Source organism: Lepus europaeus, chromosome 22 (genome assembly GCF_033115175.1).
Source record: "Lepus europaeus isolate LE1 chromosome 22, mLepTim1.pri, whole genome shotgun sequence".
Lineage (NCBI taxonomy): Eukaryota > Metazoa > Chordata > Mammalia > Lagomorpha > Leporidae > Lepus > Lepus europaeus.
In genome coordinates, this window is record NC_084848.1 from 25,264,758 (window position 1) to 25,282,696 (window position 17,939).

Genomic DNA, 17,939 nt, shown 5'->3' on the forward strand with positions numbered 1-17,939 from the left:
CAAATCTTTGGGCCACCCACGTGGGAGATCCAGAAGAAGCTCCTGGCTCCTTGCTTCAGATCGGGTAGCTCTGGCCGTAGCGGCCATTTGGGAGGGTAAACCAATGCAAGGAAGATCTTTCTCTCTGTCTCTCTCTCTCACTGTCTAACTATATCTGTCAAATAAATAAATAAATAAAAATCAATGTAACAGTGACTTAGACAATGATATTAATTTAGGGGCTGGCATTGTTGCATAGCAAGTAAAGGCACCTTCTGAAATAGCAGTAAAGCACCTTCTGAAATGCAGGCATTCCATATGGGTGCCAGTTCAAGTTCTGGATGCTCCACTTTTTTTTTTTTTTTTGACAGGCAGAGTAGACAGTGAGAGAGAGAGACAGAGAGAAAGGTGTTCCTTTTGCCGTTGGTTCACCCTCCAATGGCCGCTGCGGCCAGCTCACCGTGCTGATCCGAAGCCAGGAGCCAGGTGCTTCTCCTGGTCTCCCATGCGGGCGCAGGGCCCAAGCACTTGGGCCATCCTCCACTGCCTTCCTGGGCCATAGCAGAGAGCTGGAATGGAAGAGGAGCAACCGGGACAGAATCCGGCACCCCGACCGAGACTAGAACCCGGTGTGCTGGCGCCACAGGTGGAGGATTAGCCTATTGAGCTGCGGCGCCAGCCTGGATGCTCTACTTCTTTTTTTTTTTTTTTTTGGACAGGCGGAGTGGACAGTGAGAGAGAGACAGAGAGAAAGGTCTTCCTTTTTGCCGTTGGTTCACCCTCCAATGGCCGCCACGGTAGGCGCGCTGTGGCCGGCACACCGCGCCAATCTGATGGCAGGAGCCAGGTGCTTCTCCTGGTCTCCCATGGGGTGCAGGGCCCAAGGACTTGGGCCATCCTCCACTGCACTCCCTGGCCACGGCAGAGAGCTGGCCTGGAAGAGGGGCAACCGGGACAGGATCGGTGCCCCGACCGGGACTAGAACCCAGTGTGCCGGCGCCGCAAGGCGGAGGATTAGCCTAGTGAGCCGTGGCGCCGGCCCTGGATGCTCTACTTCTGATCCAGCTCTCTGTTAATGCGCCTGGGAAAGCAGCAGAAGATGTCCTAAGTGCTTGGGCCCCTGCACCCACATGGGAGATCCAGAAGAAGCTCCTGGCTCCTAGCTCTGGCCTGGCTCAGCCCTGTCCGTTACGGCCACTTGAGATGTGAGCCTGTGGATGGAAGCTCTCTAACTCTCCGTAACTCTGACTTTCAAAAAATAAAAATAAAAAAAGATGCCAATTTAGCTAACTCAATATAATATTCTGTTACAAACAAGCTCTACCTTTCAATAAAGACATTTTTCTTTCAGTGCCTTTGCAGATCCCAAGTCTAGAAAGTCAAAGATGTCAAGTTCCTACGCATTTTTTTCTTATTCCAAAACCTTCAAGAGTGTTTACAACTTTTTTGCTATGAGCTTTTACTAGGCCAGAGGAGAAAAGCTCCATTCTTCATTTTTATGAGAAAAAAAATATGATCCTACCTCTGTGCTGACTCTCCTTGTGGTCCTCTGAAGCCTTTATGATTGTCAAACAAAAGTACGAGGCGAAGCCCACAGAAATGGCAGGGAGCGCCGTCCCATCTTCTCAAGGGGGCAGCGGCTCCAGGAGGCATCAAGGCCTCCGCCTCTGCCTGCACGGTCGCTCTGAGCTCCCTGCCCTCAGACCATCTGCGAGTCTGATCCGGAAGAGTCTGTAGACGCGGATCACCTGAGAACATTTCTAACATTTTTTGAAGAAAATATACTAATCTGACAAATAATTACATGATTCAATAAAGTTGGGATAATAAAGAATCTCCAACAGAAAAGGCAGGAGAAAGGATTTTTCCCAATTCTCCCAAACCTCTGCACATTCATGTAGTAAGCACTTGACACGATCCCACCAAAGATCAGACACTGCTATAACGAACACTACAACTAGCAAATGCTTCCAGCATAACTTAAACACGTGCACCTTACAAAAGACCACCAGTCCAGACTGGGAGAAGGATGTGAAGAGCTAAGCGAGAAGGCTCTCCACTGAAGAATATTCTGCGATGGATAAGAGGTGAGGGAAGCCTAGAATTTAACCTTGGCACACTGAGAAAATCATCCCATTTCAGGAGCCAGAAAATGTCTCAAAAATATTCCTTTGAGAATAAAAGTAGTTATAGTATATCACACTTCTCCCTCAATGTCTTTCGCTAAAGAACATTCCACACTTTATTCAGCAGCCTGGCCACCATTTTAAATAAGGCACAAACAAAATTAAATCCTGGATTTGGGATCACCAGTTGAGTTACTTAATTATTCTTAATAATGTTAGAAAAACAAGTGAGCCACATCCAAGTGAAATAACAGAAGTGTAAAGAAAGTCCGCTTAAGCGAAGATTCTAAAGGTTAACCCTCAACATTTTATTCTGCAAATTTTCAAACACAGAAAGTTGAAACTCAACATTACAGTTAACACACTCCATCACTTGGATTCTGCAAGTAATATTCTGCTTTGTTTTATTCCACATACATCCATCTAGAGGTTCTGTGCCACTACAGACACTGTGGGTAGACCACAGGACTGGGCGTGGCATCGCTGTCACAGAAGTATATTACCATACGTGTCAGGCCCCATAAAGCACTCCTGAGAGGCAGGCGCCTCGGCTCACTAGGCTAATCCTCCGCCTGCGGTGCCGGCACACCGGGTTCAAGTCCTGGTTGCTCCTTTTCCAGTCCAGCTCTCTGCTGTGGCCAGGGAAGGGAGTGGAGGATGGCCCAAGTGCTTGGGCCCTGCACCCCATGGGAGACCAGGAGAAGCACCTGGCTCCTGCCTTCAGAACAGCCCGGTGCGCCGGCCGCAGCAGCCACTAGGGGGTGAACCAACGGAAAAGGAAGACCTTTCTCTCTGTCTCTCTCTCTCACTGTCCACTCTGCCTGTCAAAAAAAAAAAAAACTACTGAGGCCTCTTCTCCAAGACGCACCTGCCAGCGGAACGTGGCAAACCTCGGTACCAACCTAGAAATGCTCTCATCCGAGACGCTCTTCTGTGCAAGCTCTGGGAATGAACTGTTTGCCTTTTTGAGGCGCCATTAAAGGCTATAGTTTTTAAATCCACAAAAACTTTTGTTTTAAAACTACCGTACTTTTATTCCGTATAAAAGATGGTTTGAACCTCATTAAGTTATCTAAATTTGAACCTCATCCTTGTTGGCAAAGGCAAATGAGTAAAAACTCAATTTCAGTATGAGAAACACCAAGAGTAGTGGTTCTCAACTGGGGGCAGTTTTTCACCCCGACCCCGCCACCCCCTGCCAGGATTTGGCAATGTCTGGGAACAATTCTTGTAGTCAAAACTTGAAGAGGGAAGGGAGGGCCGGTGAACCGCTGGCATCAGTGCATGGAGGCCCTGGAGCCTCTAACACCCTGCAAGGCACGGGGCACGCCCACAACAGACTACTGTCCAGTCCACAACGTCAGCGGTGCAAGCTGAGGACCCTGATCTACAGCGATGAACAAACTCAACGGATGGAGGGGACAGGGCCTCCACTCGAGGAAACCTCGTACAAGAGGAGAGGAGCTGCTGCACTTGAACTAGATTGAGCAATTTTCGAGAGCAGAGGTCAACATCTCATAGAAGCAACAACGTCACCACTTTCTTGCCGACCCCAGGGCTGGCTGCAGAGCAGGGATGCAGGGTGGCGCCCCCTGGGGCAGGCTCAGCACAGCTGACAGGCGGCTCCTGCCGCATTCTCCAGTGCCTGCGCCCAGCCTTGCAGTGTGGGCAACTCCTGGCAATCAGCCAATTGTTATGTCCGCGTTTCTGCTGATGGGCGTTTGCAATGTTTTCCTAAGAATTCTAGTAAGCAACTGAGGCTGCCTCTTAAAATAAGAAGACAACAGCCAGCGTCGTGGCTTAACAGGCTAATCCTCCACCTTGCGGCGCCGGCACACCGGGTTCTAGTCCCGGTCAGGGTGCCGGATTCTGTCCCGGTTGCCCCTCTTCCAGGCCAGCTCTCTGCTATGTCCCGGGAGTGCAGTGGAGGATGGCCCAAGTCCTTGGGCCCTGCACCCGCATGGGAGACCAGGAGAAGCACCTGGCTCCTGGCTTCAGATCAGCACAATGCGCCAGCCGCAGTGGCCACTGGAGGGTGAACCAACGGCAAAAAGGAAGACCTTTCTCTCTGTCTCTCTCTCTATCCACTCTGCCTGTCAAAAAAAAAAAAAAAAAAAAAGAAGACAACAATGGGAGGTTGGCTGTGGTGGAAAAGAATCATGGAATCTCGGCGTGCCGAGGCTCCTAGGGGGCTTTCAGCTCCGCTTTGACTCTCCCGGAACTCGGGAAGAAATGGCAACTATGTGGGAGTCTCCCCAGTGACCCAGAACTCATCGCCTGGTTAAACAGCAAAGTGAACTTCATTTTTATAGACTTATAACTTTTACACTGTTACATTTTATCTTGAGGCAATCTTTAACTCTCTGTACTTTCTTTTTTAAAATGTTTTTTAAGATTTTATTTTTATTTATTTGAAAGGCCGAGTGACAGAGAGGGAGACATAAAAAGAGAGATCTTCCATCCTCTAATTCACTTCCCCAATAGCTACAACCGCTGGGGCTGGGCCAGGCTGAAGCTAGAAGCCAGGAATTCCATCTAGGTCTCCCAGTGGGTAGCCGGGGCCCAAGGACTTGGGACATCTGCTGCTGCTTTCCCAGGCGCATGAGCAGGGAGCTGGATCAGAAGTGGAGCACCTAGGAGGTGAACCAGTGTCCACATGGGATGCCAGTGTCACAGGCGGTGGCTTAACCCACTGTGCCACAATGCTGGCTCCTACCTCTCTGTACTTTCCAGCCCTAAGTCCTACTTCCCGCCTCTGCAGCCACACAGAACAGCAGTAACAGTTCTTTCAAGAAACACAACAAAGGTGTCACAACCACCTCTCAGTCTTATTCAGCGATTCCCTAAGACTATACCAGCAGAACTCTGAATAAATCTAGGCACACCAAGCTGGCTGGTCAACACTGGCAGACACACTCTGAGTCAGTTCCCTACCACACACATTTTCTCCATAGCCCCAGTAACCTCTGATTAATGACCTCCACTTGCAAAGGAGGCTACTTACCTTAACCATGAAATAATGAATGCTATTGATCCAACAAGCTACTGCTATAGCGTGTTATTGATCACCCAATCTTTGGTTAAAATGGTCCTCATTTAGCAATTTCACTGTCACAAACACCTGGAGCAAAGCATGCTCATAATTAACGAGTTTGGGGGAGTTAAAGCGAGAGGTGATGGGCAGAGATCTCGGCTCCCCGCCATTTATTCCTGCTTCTGAGCTATTGTTTGTGTCAGAAGGGATATTGATTTTCTATAAAAATAAGAAAACAAGAGGCACCAAGGGGCCGCAGGAGGTCAGCTTGGGCTGCAGAAGGAGGGGGAGGCTTAGCACTCTATCTCTGTCACTTGCCTTCCGAGAGAGGGGAATATTTTCTTTCCTGGGAGATTAGCCTCTAATACATCACTTTAGGAGGCTCCTGAACGTGACTTCAGGCCATCAGCCAGCCAAGCCACTCGTGAAAGGAAAAAAGCTGAACCACATATTCAAGGGGACAAATGACGTGTTAGTGCAAAACAGCAAAATTAGGCTATGGTCGCCTCGCTAATAGCTGCTCTACGGACAATCTGAATAAAGATCAACAGAAGGGAATCTGACCCAGAGTTGTTCCATGTTAAGACAGTCACAAACACACATACAGAAAAAAAAATAGAACAGCTCGATTTTTATGTAAACATTAAGAAAACTATTATATCATAGCCACTTTGAGTTCCTCATAATTCAGTTAGGATTGCTGGTGTAGAGTTGAAGGAAGAACAGAAAGAGAAAAGCAAAAAGAAATTCTGGTTAAGCTGAAAACAACCTCATGTTTTGTTAGCAAGGAATAAATTTAAAGAAATTAGAAATAAAGCTAATTGACACACTCATTTTCAAACCTAAAACATCTAATAGTGCTTTAGAAAAACAAGAATCTACCCACTGACTAAGCTTGAGCCAAGCCTAATGATCAATTCCATCTTAACAACTTTACAGAATGGATCACTGCTCCGACAATCCTCCTCAACACCATTGACTAAAAAGTAGATTTCTACACTTTGGTCTACATATGAATAAACTGTGGCACACCCAAACCGGGTGATGAAAGAATAGTCAAGAGAATTTTTTTTTAAGATTATTTATTTATTTATTTGAAAGGCAAAGTTACAGAGAGAGGAGAGACAGAGATCTTCCATTTGCTGGTTCATTCCCCAAATGCCACAATGGTTGGGGCTGGGCCAGGCCAAAGCCTTCTGGGTCTCCCACATGTGTGACAGAGGGCCCAAAGACTTGGGCCATCTTCCGCTGCTTTCCCAGGCCATTAGCAGGGAGCTGGATTAGAAGCGGAACAGCCGGGACTCAAACCAGCACCCAAATGGGGTACTGGTAGTGCAAGTGATAGCTTAACCTGCCGTGCCACAGTGCTGGCCCCAAGAATTCTTAGAAGCATTTCTTTTAAGGCAGAAAAAAAAGTGGGAACATTTTGACAGAATCAACTCATTAAGTCGGTATAATACCTAAATCACAAACTATGATCAACTTACACTCTAATACTAGCCCTGCTGATAAGGAATGCTTAATAGTCAACAACAACTTAAAAACTGAAAGATTTGGGTTTGGCCTTTGTCACAGTGGATAAGATGTCGCTTGGGGCACTGATATTCATGTCAGAGGGCCTGGGTTTAGGTCTTGGCTCCTCTCCCAACTCCAGCTTCCTGCTAGTATGTACCCTGGGAGGCAGTAGGTGATGGCTCCATGCCACGCATGCGGGACAACTGGATGGAACTGCTGGCTCCTAGGCATTTGGGGAATAAACCAGCAGATGGAAATGCTCTCTTGCTCTGTCTGTTGCGACCTCTCAAATCAATTAAATACATAAAGACTGCTTTAAAGACAATTAAAATCTTTTAATTCCACTTTCCTTTTGAAGACAGGTTAAACGTAAAATGTAAAGAGTAAGTAAGAATCGCCCCATGCTCCCCATAGAGCAGCACGGACTAAGGAGGGAACACACAACGCATCTTTGTAACTAGCAACGAACCAAGGCAAAAATTTACAACTCCTAATATTCAGAAGACTTAAAGACGTTTCTCATTCCATGTCTCCTACTGTTCTACCCATTACTCCCTCATGGCTACAAGGACTTTGAAATCCATTATAGAAAGAACTCGAACAAGGGAGAGAGCCTGACCAAGGAAACAAGTCTCCTAGAAGTGAAGACCAGGAACTCCGTGAGAATCCCTGCCTCCTGTGGGGCAGCCAGGCTCTCAGACTTCTTGCAGTTAGGACTTCTTTCACCACAGCCCGACTACAGCGTGCAATAGATGCCTCTATCCCTGCTGGCCTCCGGGTCCTGCATTCGGGGCTGTACTGAGGCTACCACCTTAGCCAGGGTCCATCTCTTCACACAATTACATCAGAGGTCAACAAGAAATTCTAGGAGAGAGTCCTACACAAGCTATCATCCCAACAGGTTATTTCTAAAAGCGTCATTTTCAACAATGAGAAGACTGCTACGTGGTATGTATGCTCAACGTGAAAATAAACTTGAATGCTTTAAGAAAGGGTTTCCGTATTGGGAAGGGTGGGAGAGATGCCTGGTGCAGCAGTTAAGGCGCCACGTGGGACACCCAGCTCCCCTGTCCTAGTGCCCGGGTTCAATTCCCAGCTCCACGTCTGATCCAGCACACCTTGAGAGGCAGCAATGATGGTTCAAGGACTTGGGTCCCCGGCCCCAACGTGGGAAACCCAGATGGAGTTCCAGACTCCTGGCTTTGGCCTGGCCCAGCACCAGCTGTTGTGGACATTTGGGGAAACACCTAGCTGACGGAAGATCTCTGGCTGCCTTTCAAATAAATAAAAATAAGTAATTTTTAAAAAAGATGTATTTATTTACTTGAAAGTCAGTGTTATAGAAAGAGAAGGAGAGATAAAGAGACAGAGAGATCTTCCATCCACTGGTTCACTCCCCAGATGGCCGCAATGGCCAGGTCTGAGTCAGGTCAATGCCAGTTCATCTTGTTCTCCCACGTGGGTGGCAGGGGCACAAACGCTTCAGACATCCTCCACAGCTTTCCCAGGCCATTTGCAGGGAGCTGGATGGGAAGTGGAGAAGCCAGGACATGAACTGGCACCAGATGGGGTGCAGCATTGCAGGTGGCAATTTATCTGCTATGCCACAACACCAGCCCTCCAATAAATAATTTAAAAAGTTCTTTAAATATATTGTGAAAGGCTACACATTGACTAAGCATTTCTTTCATGAGAAGGGAAAAAGTTTTAAAATCCAAAAAGATAAACATACAGATTGGGTAAAAAAGCCTTACAAAGAATTAGGCATTAGAGGAAAATTAGCAAAGCCAAGCCTATGTCAATATAGTAGAACAGACTGGCAAATACAAAGCAAGAAAAGTAAACACTGATTTAAAAGCCATCCACAAAGGTGCGGGCATACAGACCTACCCAGCTTCTCTCCCTGACACAGCCTCACCTCAGAGAACCTGAGATTTATGCCTTTGTTTTACACTGAACTTCCCAAGAAGCAAAGTCCTAAGAAAGCTCATATGCTCCACAGTCACAAAAGTGAGAGAGAAAAGATCAGAGAAGAGGCAGACTCATGGGGCAGCAAAGCATGCTGGTCAAACAGCAAAGCATGCTGGTCAAACAGCAAAGCGTGCTGATGAAGGCTCTGCATCGGGACCAGGCTTGCTTCTCAGCTTGGGCCCTGGGTGATCATGGGCAAATCATGTAACCTCTCTGCACCTCAGTTTCCCATTCTATAAAACACAAGTCGTAATGCCTACAACCCAGCGGAATTCTGAGCACTGCAGAACATAGGCCAAGCGTGTAGCCTGAGCCTGACATACAGTTAGTGCTCAATGAGTCCTAACTAATAGTAACAATGATAGAACCCAGCATTCTCAAGCAGGACTAGGCAACCCATCTGGGGAGCATCCCTGGAAGCATGGGGGTGATACAAACAAGAGGCGTGGGAAGGATGTGGTGGGGCTAAATGTCCCGCAAGGCTCGGAGAAGAAGTGCCCACCTAAAAGACCACCAGCATCCTCCCTGAGACGTGGACAGCAAGGAGGAAGAGCGACCACCTTAAGGCATCAGGTGGGGGGCGGGTGTCACGGTCCCAGGACTAGCTGAGAGGTGAAAGACGGAAAGCAGAAATGACACTGACATTTTAAACACGCCCTCAACAGTGGCCCGCCTTTCTGACTTACTCTTATTTGGTGTAAGACCAACGGCAGGCAGTGCTGTTGTTTTCAAAATCCGTCATGGGTGCAGAAAACCTGAATGCTAGTCACGGAAAAGATAAACTCAGTATGGCCCAAGCAGGAGCAGCAGAGACAGACTCACAGCTCAAAGGCGTCTGTGGCCATGGTTCTCAGCGGGAAAGGCCGTGCACAGGGAACACAGAACCCCCACACACGTGCTCGGCTACACACCAGCATCTGCTCAGACCCCGCTTCTAAAGAATAAGGGGCGTGTATGAGCCCCACGGCAGGAGTGGCGGCAGACTGCCTTCTTCCAATAGAACCCTCGGCTACGCATTTGAGGTACATACTTTACATCACTCTTAGAAACCTATGTTTTTCTCTTCTATGTAGCCTTCTTGACATAAGGAAATCAAGACTCACGAATAGCACTTTAAACAGCTATCGTTAAACTACTGATTGACTCAAAGCAAGCCAGAGTCAACGCAAGCCTGGCTGGCTTGAAAGAAAATGGTGTTCATCACCAGCCTGTGGGTTTGCGCTCCAGGTAGAGCTACCCAGGACCATCTTTGACTGGAAGGGAGAGCTCACCATTCCGACATGTTCTCATCAGAGCCCTGCTTCTGCTCGTCGGCGTCACACTCCATCCTCTCCTTCCTTCCTGTCTTGCCCAGCAAAGTCCTGGTTTCTGCTGATTCACACACGCCGTGGCCCGAGGAGGCCCAGGGAGCGTTCTCCTTGCAGCGGGACAGTCGCTGCTTCTTGGCAGACTTGAACCTGCAGCCTCTCTCATAGCTCCAGTCCGACACCTTCAGCTTCTGCTGCAGACTGGCAGCCACCTCGGACGTCACCCGCTTCACCTTCCGGCGCCGCCGGAGGGGTCGGCAGGGCGCGTTTTCGGTAAAGGAGTCAGACTCGTGCCAACAGTGCTGCTTACTCTTCACGATGGCATTGAGCGCCGGGTGCCGTTTGGCCACCGTGGTGTCATCAGAGTCGCTGAAAGTGGTGACCGGGGCCACTTCTCGACAGTCCTTGACGGCCTCATCCAGGCTCGACTCCGAGGCCTCGCTGAAGCAGCAGGTGTGCTCCGACGGGTGCGTGAAGTCAGACCGGCGCTTCCGGCCCCGGCGCTTCCGGAGCTGCCGCCTCTGCTGCCGCGGGCTCAGGGCCATCTCCTCCCACAGCTCGCCAAGCTTATTCTGCTCAGAGGTCTGCTCTAAGGCGGAGGCTAAGTCATGTACCAGCTCATCCATGAGGGCCACATCTGCGAAAGGAAGTTAAAAAAAAAAAAAGCCTGACTCGGGTCCGCTGTGTTCAAGTAATTTTCTAAGACAGATGGCAGCACTGCAGAATCCTACAGAAAATAAAGTCCCCTGGCTACACTTAACATCGTTCAAACCACCAAGTCACTACAACAGCTATGCAGTCCGTGTTAAATGCCCGTATGTAGCCCTTGTGAAAGGGCTGAAGTCAAAAGAGTTCTTAAGCACAAAAGCTCAACTGGGATCTTAACAAAACCAGGCAAACAAACTCAGAATAGACCGGGCCTATTTTCCCCCAAACTTGTCACTGAATTATCTGATAAATTATCTGCCTCATCAGACAGAAAACCACACAACCGCTGAGCTGGGCAAACACAGGGCAGAATCCAGGGGCGCATCCTGCCGTCTGGGTCCCTGCTGAGAACAGACTCCGCGGGGAAGGGCAAGGCAACTTAGGGGCAACGGCGGCTTGCGGTTTTAGGGACACGAGTTTGTACTCAGAATGGGCAAGAGACCAAGCTTCATCCATCCTGACCTGGTACCGCGGGCAACCTGGAAGCTACCAGGTCTGGAACTGTATTGGACATGTCACGTGTGTTTGAGTAACTGGCAACGTTTAAGCTCCTCACCCCAGCCTTCAGAAAACAAGTGATCACCCTAAGTATGTGTTTTGGTGCTGCACCACCTTGCAAAACCAGAGTATAACTAGGCTGAAATGACAGGGCTGGGGCGGAAGCGCTGAACTTTCTGGCTAACTCCTTTCCAAAGTTTCAATTTTGCTATTCATTCTCACCAAACTCTCACACTTCTTGGGTCACCTGAGACGCCACAGGGAACAGAAACAATTTTCAAAAACTCTTCTTTTAAAGGGAAATGTCTAATATAATCTGTCCAACGCCTAATTAAATATATATTAAATTAGCAGCTTTCCCCTAACCCTCGTTAGTCCAAAGATCCTACTTGGAGCTTAACCCTGCGGCGTCGCGGGCAGCCTGCATTTCCCTCTCGCAGCTGGTATCTTGCACAAGGCTCTCTTAAACCCTTTCCCCTGGCCTCTGCGCTCCAAGGCAGGAAAGCGGAGGTGCCACCTCTGTGAGAGCAAAGGCAACACCGAGGTCCAACACCACCAGCGAGTCAAACCACTCAGAGTCCCAAAGCCACACACATCCCAAGCCCACGTCCTGCAGAGCAGTAACAGGTGACGCGAGAAGGAGAGGCAACGGACCCCTGCGACCGCAAGAAGCCAGTGGGCAGAGAACGCCCAAGCCGACCGCCCCCATAAAGAACACCTGCTTTAGAAACTCGGGCAGTCAGAACTGCACAAACTCGCACGTGGAACCAAGTCACCAAACACCCGCCAGTCCAGCGCCTGCCGGCGCAGCATCCTCTCCTGCCTCCAAGGCTGCGATCCAAGCAGGGGGTGAGGGGAGGACCCTGGGGCGCCCGCACGCCTGGCACCGGTGCAGGCACGCAGCCCAGTAGAGGGTGAGGCTGTGTGAGTCACGCCCGGGGAAGCGGGGGTGGGGACAACGAGGAGGCGCGGCGGGCGCTGGGCGCAGGACCCGGGTGCGGCGAGCGGGGGCTCACCAGGGGCGCGGGGGCTCAGCTGCCAAAGAGCAAGTCGTGGCCACCGAGCGCCCTCCGCGATCGGGGGCGCAACGCTGCCACACAGGTTTCCAGGGACCCTCACCACGCCCCGGCCAGTCGCTGAGGGCGAGGGCGCCCACGGCTCGGGGCACCGGGCGCCCACGCCGCCGCCAAGGGAGGCAGACAGCAGCGGGGAGAGGAGGCGGCGGTCGCCCCGGGGGTGGCCCGCTGCTCATCCTCGGGGATGGGGGCCCTGGGCCCTGAAGAGCAAGGCCCCGCCACCCTCGCCCCAGCCGCCGGCCGCTGCAGCCCCAGGACGCCCTGAACCGTTCAGACTCCAGCCCCGATCCCCTCTGGCGTTGGGCCCCTGGACCCCGGCCCTCTCCTCCCGCTCCTCCCCCTCACCGGCTGCCGCAGCCGCCTCCAATGGCCACCGCTTTTTGGGCCGAGTCTCCCCGCCAGGGTTTCCCTCTCTGATCTCATTTCCGGTCTGGGCCGGAGGGGTGGGGCGGCGCTGGCTGCGCGGGAGGGCCCGCCCGACCCGGCGCTTCCGCCCTGAGGCCGCGCCCACTTCCGCCCCACTGTGGGCGGGGCCCCAGAGCAGCAGGGACGCCGGGAAGGGCGAGGGATAGCGGAACTAGTAGGGTCTCCGACCGAGCCCAGGAGACCCCGAGCGCGATCCTCCTCTCCCTTGGGGGCGTCAGGAAGTTGGGCGCTGCGAAGCTGAGGAGAACTGGGTCTTTATTCTTTAAGGGTGGGTACTGCCCCAAAGGAGTAGTTTTTGCATTGAGTTACTCAAAGCATTAAAAATACACCTGCCTTGGGGAATTAAACAGGTGAAATCCTATGACTGTTGGAAGAAAAGAAGTAGTCATGGGCTGGTACTCTAGATGACTGGAGGAGTGAGTGAGTGGCGAGGAAGAAGGGTCTCCCACAGAAGAATCCTGCATAGTTTGTGGGGGTACCGCACCGGCAGCCTCACCCCCAACTGACAGAGGCTGTGCGCGGGGATTTCTTCCAAAGAGAACGGTGTGGAAAGGGGGAGAATGAGCACCCTGACAGTGGGGGAACCTGACAGACCCTCCCTCGGCACCAGCTCTGAGAAGTCACGTAGATAGGATGTGGACTGCGGAAGAGATGACACTTCCCTTCCACGACCCATCACCCCAGTCTAGTCAGGAGGGGAATCAGAAAACCAAAAACAACCCTCAGGCGAGGGAGTCTACAGACTTCCTAGCTTGTCACCAAAGACGAAGAAAGCTGTGGGAAGCTGTCACAGCTAACAGGAGCCTAAAGACCTGCGCCAGGGGCCGAGTGGGTTAAAGCCCTGGCCTGAAGCACTGGCATCCCATATGGGTGCCAGTTCGAGTCCTGGCTGCTCTTCTGATCCAGCTCTCTGCTGTGGCCTGGGAAAGCAGTAGAAGATGGCCCAAGTCCTTGGGCCCCTGCACACACGTGGGAGACCCAGAGGAAGCTCCTGGCTCTTGGCTTCGGATTGGCACAGCTCCAGCCACTGGCCCCATTTGGGGAGTGAACCAGCGGATAGAAGACCCTTCTCTCTGTCTCTCCCTCTCACTGTCTGTAACTCTACCGCTCAAATCAATAAATAAAAATCTTAAAAAAAAAAAAAAAACTGTGACAATGTGATGCGATATCTTGGTTGGGGCCCTGAAGTAGTTAAAGGGTGCTGGGCAAAACTACAGAAATTGGAATCGAGGCTGGGCTTCAGTTAATACTTATATGTCGATATTGGTTAATTGTGACAAGAGTGCTATACTAAAGTAAAATGTTAACACTAAGGGAAATTGTGGTGGTTTCATAATTTTTCTGTAGTGCTGGAACTGTTCTAAAATAAAGGTTTACTTTTAAAAGTGCACATGCCTTTTAACTCAGAAAGCCTGCCCCCTACGAATTGTATTCTAAGGAAAAACTGGAAATGGGCACCGCAATGTTGAGTGGCTAAATTCATCTCTAGCATTGAGTGGGGGGAGTGAAGAAGCCCGAGAAAGTCCTGGAGTCCCACAGCAGGAGTTACTCACCTACACCATGACCTCTAGGGACTGCAATACCTGGCAGCCTCCCAAACTGATATTATAGAAGAAGATTTAATGATATAAAAAGTTACCGATCATGCGTGTATGTATTTCTGTGTGACTGCTTTACTTCAATAAAAAGGTGACTCTAAAAATGTAGAGGGGAGGACCCTGGCCTAGCAGTGAAGACATCTGCGTCCCACATCCCAGTCCCCCCTCCAGCTCCCAGCCAACGTAGACTCACAGAGGCAGCGGTGAGGACTCAAGTCATTGGGTTCCTGGCACAGGAGAGACCTGGACTGAATTTCCAGCTCCTGGGTTGGCCTGGCCCAGTCCCAGCAGTTGCATCTGAGGTGTGAACCAGTAGGTAGACACTTGCTCACTTGCTCGCTCACTCGCTCTCGCTCACTTTCTTTCTCCTGTCTTTCTGCCTCCCAAATAAATAAATACATTTTTTTTTAAAACAGGCAGAGTGGACAGTGAGAGAGAGAGAGAGACAGAGAAAGGTCTTCCTTTGCCATTGGTTCACCCTCCAATGGCCACCACGGCCAGCGCACCACGCTGATCCGAAGGCAAGAGCCAGGTGCTTCTCCTGGTCTCCCATGGGGGGCAGGGCCCAAGCACTTGGGCCATCCTCCACTGCACTCCCGGGCCATAGTAGAGAGCTGGCCTGGAAGAGGGGCAACCGGGACAAAATCCGGCACCCTGACCAGGACTAGAACCCGGTGTGCCGGCGCCGCAGGCGGAGGATTAGCCTATTGAGCCGCGGTGCCAGCCAAATACAAATTTTTTAAAACAAAAAATGTAAAGTAGAATTCTAGTCATATATACAAGAAATTAAACTGTACTTGCATAGTAATATGGCCAGAATGATATACTACAGAACATCCCAAAATTGTTCCATTTAAATGACTACTTTTCCTGCCTGTTGTTTTCATGGATTTTTGGAATTCTGTGTAGGTGAAACATTGCGTAAAGAGTGAGGGGAAAGGGGCGGGCAGGCACTGTGGCATAGTGGGTAAAGCTGCCGCCTGCAGTGCCAGCATCTCATATGGACGCTGGTTCGAGTCCCAGCTGCTTCACTTCCGAACCAGCTCTCTACTATGGCCTGGGAAAGTAGTAGAAGATGGCACAAGTGCTTGGACCCCTGCACCCACAGGGGAGACCCAGAAGAAGCTCCTGGCTCCTGGCTCCTGACTTCAGATCAGCCCAGCTCCAGCCATTGCAGCCATTTGGGGAGTGAACCAGCGGATGGAAGATTCTCTCTCCCTCTCTCTCTCTCTCTCTCTCCTTCTGCCTCTCTGTAACTCTGTCTTTCAAATAAATAAATAAATCTTAAAAAAAAAAATACAGGAGGCTGAGTGGCTGAGAAAATTGTTAATGCCATCTGTACAGCCAGAGAAGTCAAGAAGGGAAAAAGGTTTAGTGGAAAGATGAATAATTCCATTTTGAATGTGCTAAATTTGTGATTCCCTTGGACAGCGATATGGAAATGTTCAACAGGTATCCACAACATCAGCCTTTTTTTTTTTTTTAAGATTTATTTATTTGAAAGGCAGAATTCCAGAGAGAGAGAGAGAGAGAGAGAGAAGGAGAGGGAGAGGCCTTCCATCCGATGGTTCACTCCCCAGATGCCTGCAACAGCCAGAGCTGCACCAATCCAAAGCCAGGAGCCAGGAGCTTCCTCCAGGTCTCCCATGCAAGTATAGGGGCCCAAGGACCTGGGCCATCCTCTACTGCTTTCCCAGGCCTTGGCAGAGAGCTCTGGAAGTGGAACAGCCTGGACCCATACCAGTGCCCATATGGGATGCCGGCACTGCAGGTGGTGGCTTCACCTGCTACGCCACAGCGCCAGCCCCCAGCCCTCTTTCTTGCCTAAGTGAGAATTCTCTCCCACAAATCACAGCAGGTCCCTTGGCACCAGCTGCCTTCATCAGCACTGACAGCTCCCAAGTTTCTTGCAATCCAGCTTTCACTCCCAGAGTTCTGCTTGACAGCTCTACTTGTTTGCTCCACTGGCATTTCCAATTTAAGACATCCAAAGAAAGCTTAGTTTCTTCCCGAGTTCCTATCAAATCTACCTGTGCTCCGCCATTCCCTGTTTGGGAAGTGTCAACACCATGAAATACAATCATGCTGATCAGATGCTCCAATCCCATTGTAGCTCCTGCTGCTTCCTGGTACGTCTTTACTTAGTTAATCGAAATGCCTCGTGGCTTCCATTCTCATGGGATGTTCACATCCACGCCCCCTCCACCCTCATTTGTTGTCGCTCTGCCATTGACCTCCTCTAGGCAGGCGGCCCCTCCTACGGACGATGCAGTAGCTGCCTTACTGATCTTCCCATTTTTCAGTCTCTCCCCACAAAAACCCATTCTCCTCAATGGTACTGGAGGGAGCTTCCTAAAACACAATTTGGATCATGTCACTTCATCCGTCTTCCACTACACCTGAATCGCGATTGAGCATGCTAGACCACTTGCTGGTCCTTGAACACCCAATAAACATTCAGAGTGACTTGAAGGCTCAAATGCCAATGTCACCTCCATGAAGACTTCCCCTTGCTTGCTGAGTCTTTGGGCTCCCTCCCTCTCACAGCACGTGCCAGTATCTTTATTACAGCACTTTCCTCATTCAACTCTCAATTAGAGCCAATTAGGCACAACTAAATCACTCAACCAACAGATATGTACTGAGCACCTGCAACATGCCTGGCCCTATGCTAAGCCCTGGAGATAGGACCATGCGAACAGATACAGCCTATGCCAGTGCCCTGGGGACCCCTAGCCACCCTGTTCTCAGGGCCCAGCACGGGGCTTTCCCACGATCCATGCTCAGTGAATTACGACGTAAATGAATGCGTGTTTACTAAAGGCTGGATCAGAGTGTAAAAGCCCTTGCCTCAATCTCAAGAGAAAATTTTAATGAAAACTCTGCCTTGATGGGATGCTGGAAGCCATGGCAGAGTCATGTGTTGACTGAGGGTGACAAGAGAGGGGATCTGATGGGATGAAGGGACAGCTCAAGAGAGACAGAGGCCATTTGCAGGGCACTGCTGTCTAAACCCAGATGGCAGAGTTGTACGGCAAAGACGGAGAGGAAAGCTGAGGGTGAGTGGTGGCTCTAGGGAAAGCTCACCACGCTTAGTGACTGAGGAGGTCTCCGATGGTGATGAGGTTAGAGCAGGTGTCAGTGGCGGAGGAGGGGAAGGAAGTGAAGGCTGGACAGCTCCCACAACTAACTTGCTGTGTCTCAGGTTAGCTGCTTGCTTCTCTGTGCCCCCACCTCCTCGACAGGAAATGCTAACCAGTCTCTTGGATGGAGATGAAACAACGAACTTTCACATGTAAAGCATTCAGCAGAGGGCCCAACACAGACAAGTCCCTCCAAAGGGATGAGCAGTTACTGAGGAGAGTCTAGAAGTTTCCCTCCATTCAGCAGGAGAGCGAAACTTTTAGTTGAACAAGGAAATCCCCAGTTGAAAAAGAAGCTGCCCATGGGAGGGAATAAGAGGGTTCTCCCTCCTCTTCCCAACCCCACAAATGTTTAGGTAATTAATTAACAGTAAACAAAAAGTCTTCAAGGGCAGGCACTGCCCTATCTCCTGCCTCCTGCCTCCAGACCCAGCTTCCTGCTTCTGTGTAGCCTGGGAGGCAGCCAGTCAGGATTCCAGTGTGCGCTTCCACCACCCACATGGGAGGCCTGCACGGAGTTCTGGGCTCCTGGCTTCATCCTGACCCAGCCACAGCTGT

At 50.5% G+C, this 17,939-nt stretch overlaps 1 protein-coding gene across 3 annotated transcripts in view; it reads right to left on the reverse strand.

The window, feature by feature from the left end:
* The window catches only part of GPATCH2L (G-patch domain containing 2 like), a 54,949-nt gene extending 42,312 nt beyond the window's left edge, over positions 1-12,637 (reverse strand). For all 3 annotated transcript variants that reach the window (XM_062181285.1, XM_062181283.1, XM_062181284.1), the window contains exons 1-2: positions 12,560-12,637; positions 9,897-10,569 (exon numbers count right to left, since the gene is read on the reverse strand). In XM_062181285.1, coding sequence (XP_062037269.1) covers positions 9,897-10,558 — 662 coding nt within the window. In that variant the 5' untranslated portion in view covers positions 10,559-10,569; positions 12,560-12,637. The remainder of the gene's footprint in view (positions 1-9,896; positions 10,570-12,559) is intronic.
* Between the last annotated feature and the right edge of the window lie 5,302 nt (positions 12,638-17,939).